Below are 23,765 nucleotides of genomic sequence, written 5' to 3' on the forward strand. Positions count from 1 at the left end.
AAGTAAGCAGTTAGATATGTCTGGAGATCGAAGGAGAAGTTTGCTAAAAGTTTAAAATTTGACGTTGTCAGCACATAGAAGATATAAAATGTCAAATGAATGAGAAGTGTGTAGAAGCGTGTAGAAAGAGAGTAGACAAGAGGATCTTCTTAAACATCTATAGCTAAGTAGAAAATTAAGTAAAGGAGGCTAAGAAGGAGCAGTTATGTAGATAGGAGAGTGTGGTATCACAAGGCCTAGTGAGGGAAATATTTCAAGAAGAAAATCGGTGGCTGTATAAAATGCTGTGGAGGGTCAAGAAGATGACAAAGAAACAGTCACTGGAAATGTTAATGTGGAAATTATTACTGTTCTTGGTAGGACTAGTTTCATGGAAAAGAAGCCAGATTGGAACTGGTTGATGAGTAAATGGGCTCACTTATAATTGGAAAAAATGCAAGTTAAGAACAACAAAACTGCTATTTCCACATGTAACAATGGAAACAAATTAAAGTCTAACTACCCCATGCATTGACAAGAATATGGAGACATGAGAACTCTGAAACACAGCCGTGGAAGATAAACTGGTAAAACTAATCGGAAGAAAGATTTAGCACACACCAGAAGCAAGTGTGCAAAAATATTCACTGCAGCATTGGTTATAAAACAAAAAAAAGAAAGAAAAAATGTTTTTTCCACCTGTAACAAAATGAATAAATTGTGGTATAGGATATGATAACAGGAATGAAAAGAAATGATTCAACACTATATGTATAAATATGGAAAATTCTCAATAATATAATGTTGAAATTTTTAAAAAGCATATATATGGTAATTAGTATACCATTTATGCCAAATTCAAAAGCATGTAAAATATTAGGACCTATCTATAGGAATGTAGATATGTGATAAAAAATTTTAAGTTGCATGACAATGGAAAAATAATGAATTCAGAATAATGGTTATCTCTAGGGAAGGAAAGGCAGAAAGGAGATTTTGATTTTATCTAAAATGTTTAGTTATTTAAATTTTTTGGTCTTTAAAGAGTATATAGGCAAAAGCAAGTGAAGACAAATGGACCTAACTCTATGCCAAGTTGTAGGCATAATCTCTTGGAAATAATTATTTTAAGTGAGTTTTAAAACATAATAATTTGACTATACATTTCTAGTATGCTATATTTTAAGGATAAAAAACCACACAAAAAGATCTCAATATTGCATTCTGTAGACCCACTGTTAATAATAATGTGAAAGCTTTAAAAAACATAGATGTATATATTTGTGTATATATGTATATATATATACATACAGAGAGACATATATATTATAAAAGAAATAGATAATTATATTATTGTCACTAGGAACTAAGATTTTAGCATAAGAGAAACAAGTACAAAATCAAAGAAAATACGTTTTAAAGCTATAACTTTATATATGAATTTGAAATGTTAGTATGAGCTCATGACTTATTCTTTCTAAAATACCAGTTCCATTCATTGAAAAGGCCTGGGAGTACTCCTAAAGCCCAGATTGTGGTTTCTCAATAGCATTTCCCACTAAAAGCAACCAGGGCTCCTTAGAGAAATTGTGGATTCCAGGACTGGGGCAGGAAATGCACTAAATAAGACTGGGATGTCTATTTTTACCAATAAGAAAGGAAGCTTTCAAAGATACCGGTGTCATATCAAAGGACACAGAAACCGACTTGCAGGAGCACCTACTGATCAAAGATGGGATAGTTGGGCATCAAAAAGAATAATCACAGTAATGAATTAAAACATTAAATGTAAGTCCATAACTGGTAGTAATTCTTTAAAAAGCTACTTCATTAGTCACTTTTGGGGTTTGCTAGGCCCAAACTCATTCTGAAAATTTATAAGTGCTTGAATCTTTATTTTATTCTAACTTTCCTGTATGAACTGGATTTCAGGATCAACCAGATGTTTGATGAAGGATAATTATTCTTTAAAGACGAAATCAAACTAACAAATGCAGGAGGAATAACAGAAAAATCACTGTTTTATAACCTCTAATGAACAATGATCATCAAGGACTGCTAAGACCAATAGGTGAAAGCTTGGTGGAAAATTTCATAATGAATGAATTGGTCTGAGAATACTGTTATCAGACGAAGGATTCTTTTGCCTGACATGCTCAATAACCGATTCCTGGGCACTAGGGTTTCAAAGACAGAAAGAGTTTGTTACTAGGCATGTAGTAGGAGAGCAGATGGCCTATCGGCCCAAAATCTGTGTCTCTGAATTGCAATAATTCTGATATTTATTAGAGAAAAAGATGGGCAGGGTTTAGGATAACTAGCACAGTGTCCCCAAATGATATAATTTGAGGTGATCTAGTTATTGAGCATGTGTAGATGATTACATGCTTAGTCACAGGTAAGAAAATTGCAGAGTATTATACCGAGGTGTAGGTGACTTGTAGGTTAAAGCCTAAGCTGCTGCCCATGTCAGACAGGCCCACTTTGTTTAGATCCAGTCTCCATTTTCAAGATCACTTTGGACTTGGGGTGGGTTAGTTCTGGGCTGACCCAAGACCCCTCATTAATAAACATTAGGGGTTGTCTTTAGTAATTACAAGACTCTAAACTTGAGAAACTGGATAACTGGGTACAAATGAAGGTTAGTTATAAGGTTTTTACAATCAAAGGGGCAGAAGATAAGGGCTATTCAGTCATTATCAGAGATCAAGACAGCTGAATTACAATTTAGAGATTTCATGTATTTCCCTCTGTCTACTCCAATATACCAGAAAGCAAAAAGGAATGTCTATGTAATGATTCAGCGATCAAAATCATCCCTTAAATCTTGATTTCTCAGTTACAGTACCAGAATCCATTAATGAATTTAAATTTACCATCACTAGAAGTAAGAAAGACAGATGTAACTGTGGCTCTCTTCTGGTTAAATAGGAAGTACACAGGACCTAATCTTGCCAAAAGAAACTGATTCTAATCTTGGTTCTAGATTCAACTATGGAGTTACAGAAAATAGGGAAAAAGAGAAACATGTTAATATCAAAGCATACACTCAGCATATACAACATGTAAGAAATTATACAGAGCAAGTGATCTAGTTTCTTCAGCTAATAAATAAATGGAAGGGAAAAAAGGAAGGGAGGAACATTTATAGAGCAAAAGAGACTTGAGAAACAACGAAATGAAGTGGACCTTTTTTAGATTTAAGTAAACCCACTGTAAACATTTTTTTGAGAAATTTGGGAAATTTGAACACAGGGTATTAAATGATATTAAGGAATTGCTGATAGTTTTGTTAAGTATAATAATGTTATTATGGTTGTGTTTTTAAATAGTAAATCATTTTCTTGTGACATAACATGATACCTTGAATAAATGAAACTTGATTGTCAGAATATTGATAAATGTGGAAGGGAGATGATGGACATATGACATATGGGTGTTATGTTCTCTGCTTTTGTGCGTATTTGATGATTGTCATTATGCAAAGTGGGAGAGATTAGTAAATGGTAAGTGAGGATATAGAGAGTTTTGTTATGAAGAGACTAGGGAAATGTGGACTTAATGCTAATCTCTGAGAGAGAAATTTACAAAAGCAGTATTATTCTTAAGTGAGAGGAACAGGGGACCAGAGCAGAAGTGGAGGGATTGACCTTTGATAAGAACACTTCCTCATTGTTGTTAGATGGGAGAAAGAAAATATATGTTTAGCTGCTGGTGGGGTTATAGATTTGGTTATAGATTTGGAAGTTTAAGTTCTTATCAGATGTCTTCTCTGTCTTGATGTATATGATAAAGGGGGAGGAAAGGAATGTGGGAGATTTAAGAAAAGAAAGAATCAATTAATTATCATCTTTGAGAGTAAAAAAAGTAAGCTTATTTGTGTGACTAAGTAGAATTGCCTGACAGTGTTGAGTGTCTATTTAAAGTGAAGCCATTCACTTGCTCTAGTGAAGCTTATGTATGTAGTGGAGAAGCTTAGCCTACCCATAGTTATGCCCTAGAGTTACTTTTGGAGGATCTCTTTTGTTGCTCAGATGTGGCCTCACTCTCTCTAAGCCCTATACTGTAAGTGAAATTATCACCCTCCCCCCTACATGGGATATGACATCCAGGGGTGAAAGTCTCCCTGGTAGCACAGGAGATGACTCCCAGGCATGACTCTGGCCCTAGAACCATGGGATCAACAGTGCCATCCTGACCAAAAGGGGGAAAAGAAGTATAACTAATAAGGTATCAGTGGCTGAGAGAGTTCAAATAGAATTGAGAGTCTACTCTGGAGGTCACGCTTATACAAGCTTCAGTTAGACATTGCTACCTATCATAACTTGCCAAACCCCAACCAAAACCATTTCAGCCAATCCTGAAGAACACCTAGGGCAATATATAAGATTCTGCAAAGGTTCCATGTACTAGGGTAAATTTCCAGAAACCTACAACCTCCAGATAGGTCCTTGGAACAGATCATTCCTGAAACCTAGAGGGCCCAGCCTCTCCAGAATATCAGCTAGTCCCATCTCCCTACCCCATATTATTGACAGCCCTTTCCACCATGAAAAAGTTAGATGGGCATAGCCCAAATGTCTCAAAAGAGTGGGATAAAGATTAAAAGTGATAGTGGAGTTATACAGAAAAGGTTGGGTTTAACAAATGAGTATGAGTGCTGAATCATTATATTGATATTTCTTTTAGTCTCCAGTATCTTAAAGCAGCTACAAGTAAAAAAATTAGGGAATTGTAACCCATACCAAACACTGAAATCTGTTCTACAACTAATCATTATGCTGTGCTTTGAAATTTATTGCTTTTTTGTTTTGTATATGTATTATTTTTCACAAAAAATAAAAAAGTTGATTATGATAAAAAAAATGTATTTATTTCTTCTAGTCTCCAATGTTTTGGAGCAGCTAGAAGGAAAAATCTGAGATGATGGTATCATACCCCCTGACAGACTCTGGGATCTGTCCTGTAACTACTTGTTGAAGAATGCTTTGAAAACTATTGTTCTTTTCTTTCTTTGCTTTGTATATGTTATATTACACAATAATGAAGTTAAAAAAAAAAGTGAAGCCATTTAGTCCTTTTGTGAGATTTACTCTGTATAAATATTTAGCTATTTTGAACAGGCCTGATAAAGGTGTCAAGGTAATCAAGGTGATATGGAAGGAGGAAGAACCTTGAGATCTAAGCTGGACAAGAAAGAAGTAAAGAAAGGAGGGATCTGCTGGAGAGTGTGAAAGACCAATTAGGAAGTTTTTGTGATGATTCTGGTAAGAGGTGATATGAGGATGATATGTTTAGGTAATGGCTTGGCAAATGAAGGGAAGCTATCTGGCCAAGGAGCTGAACCCTGAAAGAATGCAATTTAATTCAAAATCATTTGATCTTTATGTTAATATTGCATAGTTTTGTTTTGTTTTGTTCTTACCTGAAATCTTTAATCACTTTTTCTTCAGAAGTTGTTTTTCATTATATGACAAGTAATGATATTATGATGATTTTCTTTTATAGGGTATTAAACTCAAAGACTACCTTGAAATTTGTGCATACCTCTTTTCATGGGGTTGGACATGACTACGTGCAGTTGGCTTTTCAAGTATTTGGTTTTAAGCCTCCAATCCCAGTACCAGAGCAGAAAGATCCTGATCCAGACTTCTCTACGGTTAAATGCCCAAATCCTGAAGAAGGAGAATCTGTGCTGGTATTTTTTAAAATACATATTTTAATTTTAGTTTATTAAACTTCATCAGAATAGATAAACCCACTGAAAATTCAGAAATTACTTACAAAAGCAGAAACCACTTTAGTTTACATCTTTTAAATTATATTAGAGCCATATGTTCTATTTTAATTGAAATGTCTATGGTATGTATCTCTACTGGCATAATTCTTGTTTTGAATTTAGTCAAACTGTATTTCTCCTAAATTCATATGACATACATAGTGCCTACATTTAGGAACATTAACTTTGAATTTATCTTCTTGAGTATAATCCAGCTTTTTTGGTTACTGTTTCAGGAACTTTCTCTGAGACTGGCAGAGAAAGAAAATGCTAGAATTGTGCTAGCCACAGATCCTGATGCAGACCGACTGGCAGTGGCAGAACTGCAGGAAAAGTAAGTAGGATCTGTTAACTGATTAAAAGTTTCAATTCTGAAAAATAGTTTTTTGATTTTATGTTGTACAGTTTCATTGAAAATAATGAAAAATAAGAAAAGAAATCTTCCGTAAGCACCACTATCCAGACACCTAAGTTGATATTTATATATCAATCTAAATTGTTATTTTGACATTTCCTTCTGGTCTTTTTTCTAATCAAATATATAACGACATATTTGTTTTTGTTTTTGTAAAATTGTTTTTTGTTTTTATAAAATTGTTATCAAGCTATATATTGTTTTATGTTATTTTCTACTTAACTTTGTACTGTGTGCAGTTGTCCCTGTCCTTAGATATTGTTTGAAAATACTAATTTTTAAAACAACGTATCTCACCGTATTGCTTTATCTATTTATTTAATCTTATCCTAAGTTGGTCATTTGGTTTATGCCTTTTTGCTATTATAATGTTGTGACAAATGTCCTTATGCAAAAAGGCTCAAACACATATCATAACTTTTTTCTTATTAAGTAGAGGAATAAAAGTAATAATTTTCCTAAAGATATTACAACCATTCCTACCCTAAGCCCATCCTTGGTTAATTAGAAAAGAAATAGTAGTAAATGTTCTCTGAAAGATTCTGCATGGTAATTGTTGGCTTTTCTTATTTGAAGGAGGCTAATTTTTAGATCTTAAAGTCAAGAAGTTTTAATGAGAAACTAGAAAGGTTTTAACTTTGAATTTTTATTCTCCTTACAGTGGTCATTGGAAAGTTTTCACAGGAAATGAATTGGCAGCTTTGTTTGGATGGTGGATGTTTGATTGCTGGAAGAAAAATAAATCAAGAAATGCTGATGTGAAGAATGTTTATATGTTAGCTACCACAGTCTCTTCCAAAATTTTGAAGGCAATTGCACTTAAAGAAGGATTTCATTTTGAAGTAAGAATAGATATCTATGTGCTACTTTTCTAAAGCTTTTTCTGTAAATTAAAGGTGTCTCTTTACCAAAGCTGACTTATAGATTTCATTTATAATTTTACTTTTTTCCCTAATTCTATTAATCCTTTTAAATTTTCTTTGATAGCTCAGATGCTTTTACCAAAATTCATCCTGTATGTGAACAGTTTCTGGAACTAGATGAAATATTCTAAAAATTGTTTCAACATTTATTATTCTGTACAGTAGTGTCTGGTTTTGATACTGGGAAATTCTGGCTCCTGGTGACCTCATCAATAATACAGACACCACCTCAAAAAATTGTAGGTCATGAACCACTTGTTTAGTCCCTTAATGTTCAGTCTTAAGCTATTTTGAGTAGTCTTCTAAATTGTAAATAAAGACCCTATGAGTCTACATTTAAAAAACAAGTAATGGCTCTCTTTCAACAGAGATCATTAACTTTTTTCAACCTATTAAACTGATCTTTAATAGACCATTTTGCTGCTACTGGGACTAATGCCAATTAAGTTGCTTTTCTTCTGCCATCTTAACCAAATGCCAGTGGAAGTGTCACCTCTGGGTTATTTTTCTGGAACCATTATCATGGCTGAGTTAAAGAAAATTGTACCTGTGTATGAAATAGAACTTCCTAATCTTAGTTTTTCTAAAATACAGATACAATGTAGAACAAATTGAAGGTTTATTTCAGCCTAACATTTTTAATTACGATGATGTTAATATTTTCCCTGTCTATGTCTATGGCAAGAAAAATGTATAATGAACACAAAAGGGGGAAAAGGGAGCATATTCTAAAGACTAGTATTATAAATTTGCTTGTTTGCTTTTGTTTTCGAGGGGAGGGTTGATTTTGAGGGGTTTGGTTTTGGTTTTGGTCTCTTTGGTGAGGAGGTAAAGTGTATAAAGAATCTTAAATTTATATTGATGAGCTCTAGAATTAGTGTGTGTCATGCTCTTTCTGTCAATTCTAGTTCATCAGATAGAAAGTCCTAAAATCTAATTATCAGAGAAGGACTTAACAACTTTCTTGGTAGTTTTATTTAGGCCATGGTATAATAATAAGATACACTTGGTTCAAGTATGTGGTGTGTTGATTTTGAAAGCACATCATTAAAAAAAGTTCATGGCCTTTGATTATTCAGAGAGACTAAATCACTACCTTCAAATGTACTCTTAGATCAGTGATTATAACGCAACTTAAAGGACAGTTTCTGAGAAGCAGTCTAATCAGATTCTGGCTCCATCTCATATGCAGCATAATCTTGAATAAATTTACTTTTTTAGCAACAGAGTTTCTGTGAGCATTAAATAGGTGTGAAGCACCTATTATAGTGCTTGATAAATAGTAGGTGATCATAGTGTAAGTGTGTGTTTCTTTTACTTTGGGTCTATACACATCACCACTAAAAATATTGGATTATATTTGGTGTAAATCACCTATAACTGTGCTCAATAAATAGTTGGTAATCAGTAGTGGCAGCGTGTGTCTTTGTGGTCCTTTACAACTATATGCTTTCCACTATATAAATCTGTGGGCACCATTGACCATAACAGAAGATCACTATCTGAGTGTTACGTGCATTTAGATATTAGACAAATTTTTTCTAATATCTATTTATGAATCATTTAACGAGCATGACCTTCTCTGCATTTCAGGAAACATTACCAGGTTTTAAATGGATTGGAAGTAGGATAAAAGACCTCCTGGAAAATGGGAAAGAAGTCCTTTTTGCATTTGAAGAGTCTATAGGTATGTAATAAATATTGAAGTCTTTGAAATTTGAGAGCATTTTAAAAATGTGATAATTCAATAAGGAAGAATTTTTGTCTTCTGGTTTTACATTTTGAGTTATAAAAACTATAGAGAACTCAGAAAAAGTTTTTTTAATATTCAGAGGATTTTCTTTTTCATTTTATTTTATTTTACCTTTTCCCATTTTATTAGAGAAGCTGTACATTTACTGAAAATCATGCATAAAATACAGTATTCCCATATACCACCTTATTATTATTTTGCATTTGCTCAGAACATTTATTACAGTTGATACTAGAATATTTTATAATTGTACTGTTAACTGTAGTCCATAGTTTAACTTGGGGTTCACTGTGTAGCATAGTTCTAAGGATTAAAAAAAAATTTTATTCTATATATACAATCTAACATTTCCCCTCTTAATCACATTCAGATATATATTTCAGTGTTGTTAATTACAGTCACAGTGTTGCGTCACCTTCACCACCATCCATTATCAAAACATCACCATCATTCTAAATAGGAACCCTGGACATTTTAAGCCTTAGCTTCCTGTTCTCTATCTCTACCTATCCCCTGGTAACCTGTATTCTAGATTCTGACTCTATGAGTGAACTCAGAAATTTCTAGATGCATTTCTCAGGGGAAAAAAGAACCTAAAAGACCCATAAAAAATGTTTAATGTAGATGGATTTCATCATTACTAGACTTTTACATTCACTGATTTGATTGATTCTTCTAAAGAAATGTGAAACTATTGAAATGACAGGCTTAAGTTTTCCTCTGATAGTGTCTTCTCTAAGATGTTTTTGGTTTGTTTGTTTTTAACTTTTTTTGTTGTATAATATAGCATTTTTACAAAGCAAAGAAAGTAAAAAGCAATAGTTTTGAAAGTACTCTTCAACAAGTAGTTATAGGACTGACCCCAGAGTTTGTCATGGGCTACCATACACGTCTCAGATTTTTCCTTCTAGCTGCTCCAGAACCTTGGAGGCTAGAGGAAATACATATATTTTTCATCATCACTTTTTTCTTTTTTGTGTGAAAACTAACATATATACAAAAAAGTAATAAATCTAAAAGCACAGTGCAACAATTAGTTGTAGAACAGATTTCAGAGTTTGGTATGGATGACAATCCCGTGTGCACGGAAGCACCTACCAGGCGTAGGAGCAGGGCGTTTGTGCTGGGGCGCTTGAATTGGGAGAGACAGGTATGCACATTTGCGAGACAGGGGGTGGGGGTGCGGGAGGGGTGCCCACGCAGAGTGGCAGCGGGCTCGGATTGAGCCTGTGGGTGTGGTCCGAATGGGCAGGTCAGCTTGCTCAGAGCTGGAAGGTGTGACTTGAGGTCATGCATGTGTGTGGATCTGGGAGGGCTGTAAACTGCTGTAAACTTGCAAAGCCCAGGGTGGCCTTTATGCACTGACAACTGCCTGCAGGGGGTAGGGAGGTGGAGGTGGGTCTCGGGAGGGGCAGGGCAAGACTGCACTTACTCCGGATGTGTGGGTTGGGCTGGGGCAGGTATGTGCGCCCTTGGGGTGATGTGTGGGGCAGGTATGCATATGCGGGTGGGGGGATGGGGAGGTGGCAGGGCAGGGGCGCTTGGAGCGCAGGAATGGGGTGGGCAGGTGACAGGGTTCAGGTGCGTGGGGTATGGGGTGAGTGACAGCGCTGCTGAGGGTAGTGCATTCAAGGAATGCAGCCTGGCTTGCTTCCTAGTCCCCATCTATCCATCCATGCACTCATGAGGGCTCCGGGCTTCCATTTGTGAAGGGGTGATTAAGCTGTTTGCACCAGCCAGTTGCTCTCCTGTTCTCCGTGTCTCAATTCTTCACTTTTGCAACCAGGGCCTCCCTATGTGGTATAGAAGACCCTCCTGGGCCACTTACATCCTGAAATCGCCATCTCAGTCACCTTCCCATCCCTTCTCTAGCTGTTCCTTGGAGCAGGGGTGAACTCGACCTATCTTACTTTGCCATCATCCTGGAACTCCCCCTCTAAAGATGTTTTTTTAATCGTCAGGCTTTCTGTGTGGAACTTCAGTTTTGGATAAAGATGGGGTGAGTGCAGCTGTTGTTGTGGCTGAGATGGCAGCTTACCTTGAAACTATGAACATAACATTGAAACAGCAACTGATTAAAGTTTATGAAAAGTAAGTTCTACTATTATGAATTACATATGTCACATTTTTCATACTTTTTCCGAGACTTAGCTTTCTAAATTTGTTTTTAAGGAATAGTCAATACTTTTTAAAAAGCATTAAAATTGTCTAAATTAAGGGCTGCTACTTTCTATAAAATACTACTACAGGCTTGTCTTTAATAAATATATATTTTTTCTAAAATACTTATCCAAAATCTGATTTTAACACTTTAAATCTTTGTGCAGATATGGTTACCATATTACAAAAACTTCATATTTTTTGTGTTATGATCCACCTACCATCAAAAGTATATTTGAAAGACTTCGCAATTTTGATGCTCTAAAAGAATATCCAAAATTTTGTGGGACATTTGCTGTGTTGTATATACGGGACATTACCACTGGATATGATAGCAGCCAGCCGAATAAAAAATCAGTAAGTACCTATTTAAAAATTTTTTTTACCAATTTTTAGTAATTCATATCGAAATAGTAAAAATAGTGGAACTTAAAGACTGTGAGTTTCTTAAGACTAGGATCCATTGCTTTTCTTCAGTGTTGAAGAAAAGCAGTGGATTGCTTACATTTAAATATGTGAGTCCACTAACTGGTCTCTCTATCTCTGATCCTGTCCTCATAAGCCTCACAACAATCATCTATGCTACCCGCAGAGTGTGTGTGTGTGTGCGCGCGCGCGTGCGTTGATACTAGATGATGTTGAAAATAAAATCTAAAAGCCTATAATTTCAATTCTATGCATCTTCCTAGATGCAACTTCCCTTTCCAACCATATCCCTTATACCTTCAGTCAAATAGAACAGCTTATAATTCCTTACATACTTCCATGTATTTTATTATTTCTGTGTTTTAGCTCACGCTGTTTCCTCAGTCTGTCTTTTCTTCATACTACTACAGGTTTAAACCTTAACCTTTATTTATGACCCAAGGCAAATGTCACCTTCTCCACTTAATGTCCAGGTCCCATAATCAGATGTCTTCCTCCTGAAGTTTAATTTACATATTGTGGTATTCATTGCCTTTTATCTTATGTTATCATTGTGTTACACATGGTAGATCCACTTCTGATATACCTTCATACCTTTCAAAGCTCCTATATGTGGTAGATTCTCAACAAATATTTTAAATGTCATAGATTGCTGATCACATTCACTTTGTTGTTATGATTTTTATTAGTCTAAATTTCAATCTGTAATGTTCTGATGTTGTCTCAAGATCATAGGGACATTTGTATTCTGGGAGATCATCAGACTCTTGTATAGAGTATCACCCATGTTCTGTTTTTATGTGTTTACGTAGTCAACAAATACTAGTTCTCAGTTGTTGGCATTCTGTGCATGTATGTGTGTGTGTGTCTGTTTTTCTGCTTTGTAGACTACTTAAAAGTTTATGCTATTAATTATTCAGAAGTCCATTTTTGTCTTGTCTCCCCTGATGCTTACTCAAGTTGGTAAGACAGGTAACATAGATGTTATTATCCCCAAGTTATATAGTAAGTAGCAAATACTTCCTGTGTTCTTGCTTCTCCACACTTCAGATTGACACTGATATGTGTTCTGGTTAGCTAGCCGTCAGAATGTGATATACAAGGAACAGAGTGGCTTTTAAAAGGGGGAATTTATTAAGTTGCAAGTTTACAGGTCTAAGGCCCTGAAAATGTCCCAGTTACAGCAAATCTATAGAAATGTCCAAATTAAGGCACCAACAAGAGGTTACCTTCACTCAAGAAAGGCTGATGATTTCAGGGTTTCTCTCTCAACTGCAAAGGCACGTGGCGAACGTGGCAACGTCCGCTAGCTTTCTCTCCAGACTTGTTTCATGAAGCGTCCCAAGGGGTGTTTTCCTTCTTCATCAGCAAAGGTCTTTGACTGTGTGGGCTCTCATGATTCTCTTGGCTCTGAAGCTTTCTCCAAAATGTTTCCTTTTTTAAAGGATTCCAGTAAACTAATCAAAAACCCACCTGGAATGGTGGAGTCACATCTCCCTCTAAATCAAATGTGTGTGTCACATATCCATGGAGATAATCTAAACAAGTTTCCAATTTACAACACTGAATAGGGATTAAAAGGAACAACTGCCTCCACAAGATAGATCAGGATTAAAACATGGTTTTTCTAGAGCACATAATCCTTTCAAACCAGCACAATCTGTGTATACAACATACAGATGATTTATTAATCCTTCTGTGCTACAGGCACGGGCACTCTGGAATACAGCAGTGACAAAGGTACTGTTCTGTACTTAAGTCTAGTGAGGAAATAGACAAACGAAATAGCAATTATTTTACAATATGATAAGTGCTACCAGGGCTTGGAGAGCATCAGATTGGGGGGTCCCAGGGCAGACTTTCCAGAGGACTAATCTGATCTGAGTCTTAGAATATAATTAGGCAATATCCAGATGCAGGATGAATAGAGGCACATTCCTCCATTGAATGACAAGGCACATCTCCTTCGGAGAACTGCCAGTAGTTCTCTATGTAGAATGGCATGTGTGGACAGTGGGTTGAAGAAGGAAAACTTCCAGGTAATGCACTGTTTTAGCAATATACGTGAGAGGTCAGGGAGTGAAAAAGAGGGAAGTGTATGGAAGCAACTTGTGTATAGTAGGTAATACCACCAGTTTGGAAAAATGCCTCAGGATATCTGAGTGAAAACACTTCTAGCAGTCCCCCTGATGTACACCCCAACAGTTCCCTCAAGATACTTTGACAGACTGATCTGTGGACCAGGGAGGATGCCAGTGTCAACATATATATTAACTATAAGGAAAACTTAATTTCTTTCTTAATATTTAGAAAAAAAATATGTAAACACTTTTTTTCTGCTCCCAAAAGAGATCATAACCCCCGGAATATGTCCACCGCGTTTTGGAAACCATTGATTAACTGTTTAAGAAAATGCTTTGAAATTGGAAAGCCCTCTGCAAATATAGAAGCAGTTTAGATTTTGGATCATATAGACCTGGCTTCTACTTCTTGCTCTGCCACTTAGCTGATTACCTTGAGCAGATCCTTTACTTTCTTTGAGCCCTGTCCATAGGTTGCAGGATATTGTTGAGACACAGAGATCATGTATGTAAAGTATATAACCCAATGCTTGGACTATTATAAGTATCAAGTAAATGGTTTATTTTTGGATTATTATATAATCTTCTTTTGTATTTTATATATGTTGGAAATGAAAAGGATACTGGGTGTAATTAGCCATTGTTGCAATTCTGCACAGGTGCTACCTGTGAGTAAAAACAGCCAAATGATTACGTTTACTTTTCAAAATGGCTGTGTTGCTACTCTTCGGACAAGCGGGACAGAACCAAAGATAAAGTATTATGCAGAGATGTGTGCATCACCTGACCAGAGGTGAGAATTGCCTTTTTAATACACACACATACACTTATAAACTTTTTGAGACATAATTCATGTACTGTGCCGTTTATCCATTTCAAATGTACAATTCAGTGGCTTGGCTCTTTGTATGTTCAAAGGGTTTTGTAACTATCACCCCAGTCAATTTCATACCTGTTAGTAATCATTCCCCGAACCCTTCCCTCCCACAGCACCTACACCCCCACACCACCCTAAAAAATCACCAACCTGCTCTCTGTTTTTATATTCTGGGCATTTCGTATAAGCGGAATCATACAATATGTGGTCCTTTGTGATTGGCATCTTTCACTTAGCATGATGTTTTCAAGGTTCATCCATTTTATAGCATGTATCAGTACTTCATTCTGTTTTATTGTTGAATAACATTATATGTATATTCCACAAATTTTTTTACCCATTCATCAGTTGATGGACATTTGGGTTCTTCCCACTTTTTAACTATTACAAATAATGCTGCTTTTAACATTCACTTAAAAGTTTTTGTGTGGATGTATGTTTTCATTTCTCATGTGCATATAGGAGTGGGATTTCTGGGCCATATGATAACTCTATTTAACCTTTGAGGAACTACCCGACTGTTTTTCCAAAGTGGATGCATCATTTGAGAATTGACTTCTAAAATTTTAGTGAATTTATATTCTTGGGAAGCCGCTGTGATTCATATATTATATAACAAACATAAAGAAATGATCTACAAATATTGACAAATACTCATTTTCTACATCTAATATGATTTGACTTTATTTCCTTTTAAGATTATGAATTGTGCCTAAATTGTACTTCCACTTAGCTGATTGACTTTAGTAATCACATTTACAGGCTATTTAAACATATTAAAAGTAGTACTTACAGAGGGGGGCAAGGGTAGGTCAGTGGCAGAATTCTCGCCTGCCATGTGGGAGACGGAGGTTCAATTCCCATCCCGTTCACTTCCAAAAAAAAAATTTCAACAAATGGTGCTGCAATAATGGGATAGTTACATAGGAAAAGAATGAAATGTGACCTCTACCGTACAGCATACCAAAAAAAAGTAGTACTTACTATAATGCTGTTATTAACTAAGGTATTTTGTGGAAGGGGATTTTTTGGAATTGCCTCCTGAGCCCCATACATTATTTTGTATTTCCCCATGTCTTCATTTGCCAGAGCTGCTATCACAAATGCCACACAGTGGGTTGGCTTAAACAACAGGAATTTTTGGCTTTCAGGTTTGAAATTGGAAGAAGTTCAAAACGAAAATATCTGTAAGGCATGCTTTCTGCCCAGAAACTGTAGTATTCTGGTGCTGTCAGCAATCCTGGGAGTTCCTTGACATAATTCTTCCTCTTGTCACATGGCAACGTCCTCTCCTTTCTTAGCTTCTCTGACTTCCAGGTTCTCTTTGCAGAACCCCTAGCTGTCTGGATTATGCTCCATTCTGCTTCAGGTGGCCACGCGTTAATTAAAAGTAACATCTTCAAAAGGTCCTATTTACAGTGGGCTCGCACCCACAGGGATTAAGTTTAAGAACATGTGTTTGTTTGGATACATAAGTCAACCTACTGTACCTCAAATCTTTACATTTTTTTAGAGAATAAACTTGGAATATGTCATTGGTAACAGAGACCATCAGGAGTTAGAAATAGGGTAAGATAATGTGGGTAATTGGACCTGAAGGGATACAGACTGTGCAACAGGACTGGATATAAACTTTTTTTTTATTAATTAAATTAACAAAAAAAGATTAAGATATCATCAAATCTTTACATTTTAATAGTAGATTTTATTTCTTTTGGGGGAAGAAAAGACTCTCTGAAGTCATAGAGAGCAAAATTTAAAGTAAACCAAATTGGGTAATGCTATATTTGGTTTAAAATGAAGAATGATTATTAAATTAATAAAAATTGACTTGTATAGCTAGTAAGATTATTGTCAAGGCAGCTTAGAAGAGGCTTTACTAGAAATGTTTTGGGCAACAGCACCTCCTCAGGTGATTACTTGGAAGGACAAATGTGTAAGTGTATATATTTGTTTTTAAACATCTCATTATTTTCGTTACCCCTTCCTCTGCTACCTGGAAAATAGGTCACATCATCCCATTCATCTATTGAATGTTCTTAAAAGTATTTCCAGAAGCCATTTTATTTTAATACATGATATTAGCATTTTAATCCATTAAGTTGCCTGACCTAGGAGCATTCTTTAAATATAGTATAACCCAACCTTTTTTTATATACCAAGGAACTCCTATAATGCAGTTCAATGTCAGTCGCTCATAGTAATGTTTTCTGTGTGTATATATGATTTTTTTTGTCTTGTTTTGTTTTAACTGTATGATTTCCCTTTAATTCACCAATTGTTTAATCATTCCATCAGGTATGTGCCCTCTTAAAAAAAAGTTATATCAATTTAAACAAATTTTAAGGGTATGAAAATAAATAATTTCAGAACTCTCAATCTTTTTCTTCAGTAACACTGCCTTACTGGAAGAAGAACTGAAGAAACTCATTGAAGCTCTGATTGAGAATTTTCTTGAGCCCAGTAAGAACGGACTGACCTGGCGTTCTGTGTAGGTGCACTGTAGCACGCCACTGTTCTGTACCGGCGCACGGAACAGAACAACCAAAAACTTGACGCATTGAACCTCCTGTTAGCGTGCTTTCTCATCTGGCCAAGTAACTTTTCTGTTTTTTTTTCCTTTCTGTTTAGTCAGCTGACTGAATAAGCTATATACATTTGAAATGAAATGGTGTGCAGAGAAATGATTCAAATTTTTTCATAATCTTGAACAAAAGTCATTACATTAAAAGGATTACGTTTTGTTGTTCTTCCTTTAACAGAAATATAACAATACAAAAGTTAGTTTTCTTCTTAAAGTCTGAATAAGCTTAGTTTCTTATTCTTGTACTTGTGTATAACACTTTAAATAGAAGCAGATAAGTGATATATAATTGTAGAATTAGTTAAGGAAATTAATCCATAAAATCAGTGAGAAAATGGCACTGTTTATGGTAAAGTGTCATTGTTACTTCACAGGTATTAATGTACAAATTTGAGTATTTAAATTGAGTATTTAGAATTTCTAGTTTAGAGCAGATGTAACAATACTTGGTTTCAGCACCTCTGTTTCAAGTGCTCTTGGTGCCGTATGTATGTATTTACAATTCTAACGTTTACTGAACATGAAACAATAGTGGCAACATCCTTAGAGGCTTTGTTTTTGTCGAGTTTCTCAGTGCCTTCCCGGGGCCTGGTGTGCACTGAAACAGTGTTCCCGAACCGAATATAATTAAAACAGTCCATTTTTAGGCAGTTAAGGAAAATCTTCCAAACCATGTAGGTGCTTCCCCTCTGTATCAAATGGGTTTGCTGGTTTAAAAATCTAATGAATATAAATTAAGATCTTATGAAAGTACATTTAACGAAACTGTAGTTAGGGATCTTCGTATTAGAATTGTCCATTTATAACCTTTAAGAAAAGAAAAAATCTGAACTGGGAAATGAGCTCTGAATTTATTTAGAAGTCTGACTTTTGAACTACATTTTTAAGTAGATTTTTTCCTTTATCTGATGAAGTAATGGTCATTTTACTAAAAAAAAAATCCAAATTTTAAGTATTATGAAATACTTAAAACTATGTGTTTTAAAACTGAAGTCAAGTTTATTCTAATATCTTGCTGGTTTCTTTGGAATTTCTGAATTCAATGACTACGTTTATCTTTTTTAATGTAGAAAAATATTTTTTTAAAGATAATTGCTGACTGATTCTTCAGCCTTCTGAAAAATACTTACTAGAGAAGTCTGTTTAATCTTCTTAAAGTGTATTCTATCCTATAGCTCACAGCATACTTACAGAGTATACTTAAGAAGTAACAATAACAAGGCCTTTGGTGTAATCAAACTAAATGAATTGTCTATAAGAGATAGCACTGTTATTAGAGAATTTATTTCCTAAAAATGAATTGATTAGAATGCTCACTAAATCAGGATTTGGTTTGTTGCAACTGTCAACTAATATTTGGTTGAGCTCATATAATCCAAATATAGTTTTCAAATTATTGTATTGCCACTATTGTTAATTTGTTTCTTCCTAACTTTTTTATAGCTGGATCTTGTATGACTGTAGATAATAGACAGCTAGCTAAATGTAGAGCACCGTATTTCTGAATTGAGTTTGTTTTCAAAGATTTTGCACTAAAGAAGAAATACATAGAATTTTTTTGTTTATTTGCTTTTAGGAATATATATTGTAGTTTAGGAAATGGCTTGTATTCTACAAAGTGGTATGAACAATGCTATATATATATATATATATATATATATATATATATATATATATGTATGAGAATATGTATATTTGTTTTTAGTTATCTGTATTTCATTAACTGAAGAAGACAGTGAAGTTAAAATGATAGAACAGCTCATTCATAATCACTAAAGCCATGTCATGATTTTCATTCTGTTAGAAAGAGAACAGTTTTATTTGAATGCTTTAACATAAAGCAACATGTGGGTGAGAAGTAATTGAAGCTCGAATTCTTGTTTCAGAAATTTAAAAACTCAAAGTAAATATTGACAAAATTTTACAAATGTATCCCAAGAATATAGATTGAGAAAATTACTTAATTCTAGCCAAGCTCTTGAGACTGTCTGAGCATGAAATTTAACTTGACATAGCAGATGCACACTTGCCTAACAGCTAAATTCAGTAGTGACCCAAGCCAGTCAAGAGAGATATAAGTGCTGGCTGGTAGACATTGGGCACTGCCTTGTTTTTCCTTTATTTTCATGATAATATCCTTTTCTTTCATGAAGGATGTACACACGCATTTTCATTGAGTGTGTAGCTCAGAACTGGGATGTTTTAGAGATTTGGGGAAAAGGAAAGTATTAATGAGGCAATATCAAAGCATAGATTGGAAATAAACTGTAGAAAGAGCAAACAATAGAAAGGTCAATAAGTTAGCACAGAAAATGCTTCTTGTGAAGGGCAAACCTGTCACCCAAAAAGCAGGGCATAAACTGTGAGCAGGTTGTTTACTTGCATTTATTTTTTATGATATGCAAATAGTGAATCTTGTTCACTGTTGAAAAGAGGCCAAGTTGTAGGAGGTAGTAAAAGTACAAATAGCATATTGTAGTATGGGATAGGATCATATGAAAACTTGGGAGGGTATATAGCAAAAACAAAAAGAAATAACCTGTAGATGGGAAAATAAGACCTTTGAGCAAAAGCTCAAGGAATTGAGATCATTCAGTTCTCGATTCTGGAGAGGAGAAAGCTGTTGAGATAGTTTAATAAGTCTTAAGTTATTAATTGAAGCTTTTGTTGAAGGACTGGAATAAGAAGTAATATGACAAACTTTTTCATTTCCAGTGAGGGCAGAACAAGGGAATAAGGATCTTAAAATGGGGGGTGGGGTGGGGGGCTCAGCATGAAAAATTTAAGAATTAAACTTCTTGGGCAGAAATTGTCATAAAGTCTCTTGTTTGAAATCTTTTTTTTACTCTTACAAGAACAAAATTTTTAAACATTAAGGGATATATTAAATGGATTTTCATGGTTCCTTCTAATGCTTTTTTTAAACTCAGGTTTGAACAAAGATAATGTCATAAAGAGCACTGAAAATAACATTTGGGATTCATTCCATATCTAGAAGAATTTAGCTCTAAAATGGGTTTTGTATATTTTGAGTAGTCAGGGTATGAGTGCAATGAATAGAAGACTTATTTGGATTTTATGTTTAATTTAACATGGCAAATCAAGTGAGACTTGAACACAATTTTGTTCATCATGAAGAATGTATAGCTTTATAAGACATTCAGAATTTCTGTTCTAAATATAAAGGGTTGTTATTTGGATGTAGTAACTTCAGCAGACAGAGAGGCTCTGGGAAATTGGATACTTTGAAATATCCTTAAATAGGAAATTGACCTCCCATTTCTTAAGCAGGTTTCTTCTGGATTGATGCAACAAAGATGTTAGCTGGAGTTTAATGGATAAATTGTTCTGTAAACTGCTGCTATTGGTATTTCTTTCTGTTGTTTTCCCTTGATGTTTGTGATGCTTGAAAAATCCAAATTCCACTTGGATAAATTTAATTTTATGCCTTTTTTCTCTCTACCTCCTTCTTTTCCTAGAAATCCTCCCATATTTTTGTTACTGTGAAAAACTATTGCCCTATTACCTCACTGATAAGAAATTTTAACTGTATTCTTTTGGAATGCTTTAAACTTATTCATAAACTATGTTTGTTTGTGAACTATTGATTATTTTGTTATTTTTGTCAGTACATTTAAGACTTGTAAAAGTACTTTTTAAATCTATTTCCTAAGCTGTTTTGGTCTGTCTGGATACTACTGTATGTTAATTTATTATGGCCTTTTACAGTTCACTTGTTTTCTGAGATTGCTCTAGAAACTGAAGAGGAAAGAATCATATTAACCAAAATGAATGGTCAGTTGATCTAGCATTTTATTTGTGGTTTCCTTGAACTTTGTGCATCCAAAGCAGAAGATTTAAGGAAATTTATTTCACATTTACTGCTCAAAGCATCTTACTGAATGCCATAAAAAATCTAAATAGAAAGAAAAGAATCGCTCAATGTCTGACTCTACACAGCATGTCTTTTAGTTCTAGTTGGAAACAAAATTAAAGGAAAATCTTTAGTATTGATTATTGGTTACTTTAAAGTATTTCCTGCTTGTTTTTTCCATTGTAATCTTTATTTTTCCCTGTTAATTCAAGAATCTGTACTAAAAGAGAGAACATACAAGAATAGGTAAAATGTTCAATATAGGGACAAAGTAACAAATCTAAAGTTTGCTTCTCGAATTTCTCCACCAGCATAACTCTGAAGAAGAGTGGGGAGGGGGTTATGGGGGGGCTTTGAGAGAAAAATCAGAAGCACCCTACCACTAACATAAAATTTCATGTATTAAAATAAAAATTTTTTTTCATGTATTGCCTTAAATATGTAGGTGAATTTTGAATTCTCCATGAGAAAACTTTTTCATGTAAAAATAATCTCTTCCAGTCCTCACTAAAACTGGTGGTGCCTGAAGGAGGTCCAAGTTTATTATGTGGCCTGTTTTCTTCCCCAGTCTCTCCTGCATTTGCTATATATCCCTGAGACTGACTCTATTATGAGAAATATAAACATAGAACATATATAGGCTATTCCTTACTCTTTAAGAGCTTTAATTCTAAAGTATTAATGCCAAATTAAACTGACTGCAACAATTATGTTACCATTGAATCTTATAGTCTGAGATATTGGCCAGTTTGTTCTTTTTAATGTATTGACATTCCTTAGCTAAGAAGACACTCCCATCAGCTCCCTGAGACCAGGGACCATGGTTTATTATTGTTCATATATACACTCTCTAGTTCATTATCTGATATAGAGTGTTTCATTGATGATGATGGGAATTAAAAAATTTAATTTTGAAGAAGCAAATAGTTTAGACTAATAAGAAAATAGTCTGATTTTCTAATTCAGTTTTTAAAAGAATGATTCTCAGTACTGAAATTCATTTTGTGATGTTTATTAAGCACACACACCCTTAAATAATCAGTTTCTTTGGAGAGAGCAGAGCATATTTCTATTTGGAAATTGTATATAATGCCTAATATTTTACATTAAAAGCAAGGTGTTGGCCAAGAGGACAAGGAAACAGTGTTTATATGTAAGACAATATCATTGGTGTAAGTGCCATTTTGAGCCTACTAGGCCTACCTTCCAAGTTTGTCCTAACTAATTTGATACGATTTGGTACACTTTTATCCAATGTTATGAGTTATATCTTGTACAAGATCCACTCAAGCAGGAGTCAGCACCTTATATGGTGAGGCCTTCTTGTTATAGGCCAGAATAAACTTGGTATCCTTCAGTGAATATGCTGGATAAAATATATGCAGTTAAGAGTGAATTATTTTTCTGGATAAGTACATAGCAGTAGTTCAAAATTGTGCCCTTATTTTGACTATTCCTCTCAACATCTTATTGTCATATGTGATATGTCAACATATCACAAGTATGCTTGTGAGGATTTGCACTTAAAGTATTGTGTGTGGATATCTTGTGGTTTTAGCCAAATAAAGTGTTATCAGTAATAAAAAAGTCTCTCCATAGGCATAAGTTTCTGTGTAATTTTTATTATGTTAGATACTGTGAAGCTGATAAAATGTGCTATCCAAACTGAACATATTCTTGAAATATATACATGGCATACCCTAGAACCTACTTGAGTCTAAATGAATAATCTATTCTAGCTCAGTACTCAGCAAATGTTTCTTTATTGGTTCTTCAGAAGTCCCATACTTACGAGCTAATATTAAACTTTTTTCAGTTCTATTTTTTTCTGTACTTCAGTTGACCCAATTTGTTTGACCATGTTAACACCAAGTAGCATCATAAAACAGACAAGTTAAGACTTGGAAATCCCTCAAGGTAATAACTCTACATCTGTGATACAATAGTGGTCTTGGAAATGAGTTTCCAAAGGTTATAGTGCATGATCTCCATTGCGTCCCTCTCTTCCCATCAGACTCCAGAGGCAGAGTGGGAGTAGTGTTCTATAAGGTAATTTTATCCCCTTCTAAATTGAATATTCTGAGAACCATGGTGGTCCCATCCTTAACCCCTTTTTGTACTCTGTTATTCCTCGTAGCACATAAACACATGAACAAATAAATTTAAGAAGTAGTTTGTGAGTCTCCATGACTATAGCTTTTCCACTACTTCACCACTGTCTAGAAGAGGGCATGACACATAGTAATTGACCGATAAAAATTTATTTAATGACTAAACCAATCTCGTGGTTCCTGCTTGCAGAAGAATGTTAAATTCTTCATTCTACATATGCACAAAGTTGCACATAATGAGAAATACGCAGTAGCAATAACACCAGCTTTTAGAGATTTATAAACCTGCTAATGTTTCATCCAGCCACCACCCACGTTACCTCCTAGCCATGTCTATCCACTCCTTGAATCCTCTTTACTTTGAAAACAACTTCTCCATTTAGCCCTCATTTCACCTCTTCTGAAAAGCCTTTCCTGGCCCAGCTGAGCAGAGGCCTTCCTATATCCTTCCATAGTTCCCTCTGACCTCTATTACAGCACTTCCCATACCATATTGAAATCATCTGTTTGTCCTTCAAGTTCTCCCAGGCAAATGTGAGCTCCCTGAGAACTGAATTGGCTGATTCATTACAGTATGCCAGTGCCCAGTACAGAGCCAGGCATATCATGAGCCTTCAGCCAAAAAAAAAATTCGTTCAAGTGAAGTGAACTGAATTGGAACTTCAGTTGCATTTTTAAAGGCAAGTAGGCTGTGAATAAGCAAAGAGGAGGATGCATGGGGGTAGGGATAGTAGAGCACCTGGATCAGATCAGCTTTTTCGAGTTGTTTGCCATTCTTCATATGCATGCTTCCTCCTGGTGGA

The 23,765-nt window shown here is 34.9% G+C and overlaps 1 protein-coding gene across 2 annotated transcripts in view; it reads left to right on the forward strand.

The window, feature by feature from the left end:
* Positions 1-23,097, forward strand: part of PGM2L1 (phosphoglucomutase 2 like 1) — an 88,109-nt gene extending 65,012 nt beyond the window's left edge. For both annotated transcript variants that reach the window (XM_077113592.1, XM_077113593.1), the window contains exons 8-15: positions 5,488-5,677; positions 5,995-6,092; positions 6,835-7,015; positions 8,690-8,783; positions 10,811-10,940; positions 11,177-11,366; positions 14,176-14,309; positions 16,786-23,097. In XM_077113592.1, the coding sequence (XP_076969707.1) occupies positions 5,488-5,677; positions 5,995-6,092; positions 6,835-7,015; positions 8,690-8,783; positions 10,811-10,940; positions 11,177-11,366; positions 14,176-14,309; positions 16,786-16,888 (1,120 nt within the window). In that variant the 3' untranslated portion in view covers positions 16,889-23,097. The remainder of the gene's footprint in view (positions 1-5,487; positions 5,678-5,994; positions 6,093-6,834; positions 7,016-8,689; positions 8,784-10,810; positions 10,941-11,176; positions 11,367-14,175; positions 14,310-16,785) is intronic.
* Positions 23,098-23,765: the final 668 nt, after the last annotated feature.

Source organism: Tamandua tetradactyla, chromosome 8 (genome assembly GCF_023851605.1).
Source record: "Tamandua tetradactyla isolate mTamTet1 chromosome 8, mTamTet1.pri, whole genome shotgun sequence".
NCBI lineage: Eukaryota > Metazoa > Chordata > Mammalia > Pilosa > Myrmecophagidae > Tamandua > Tamandua tetradactyla.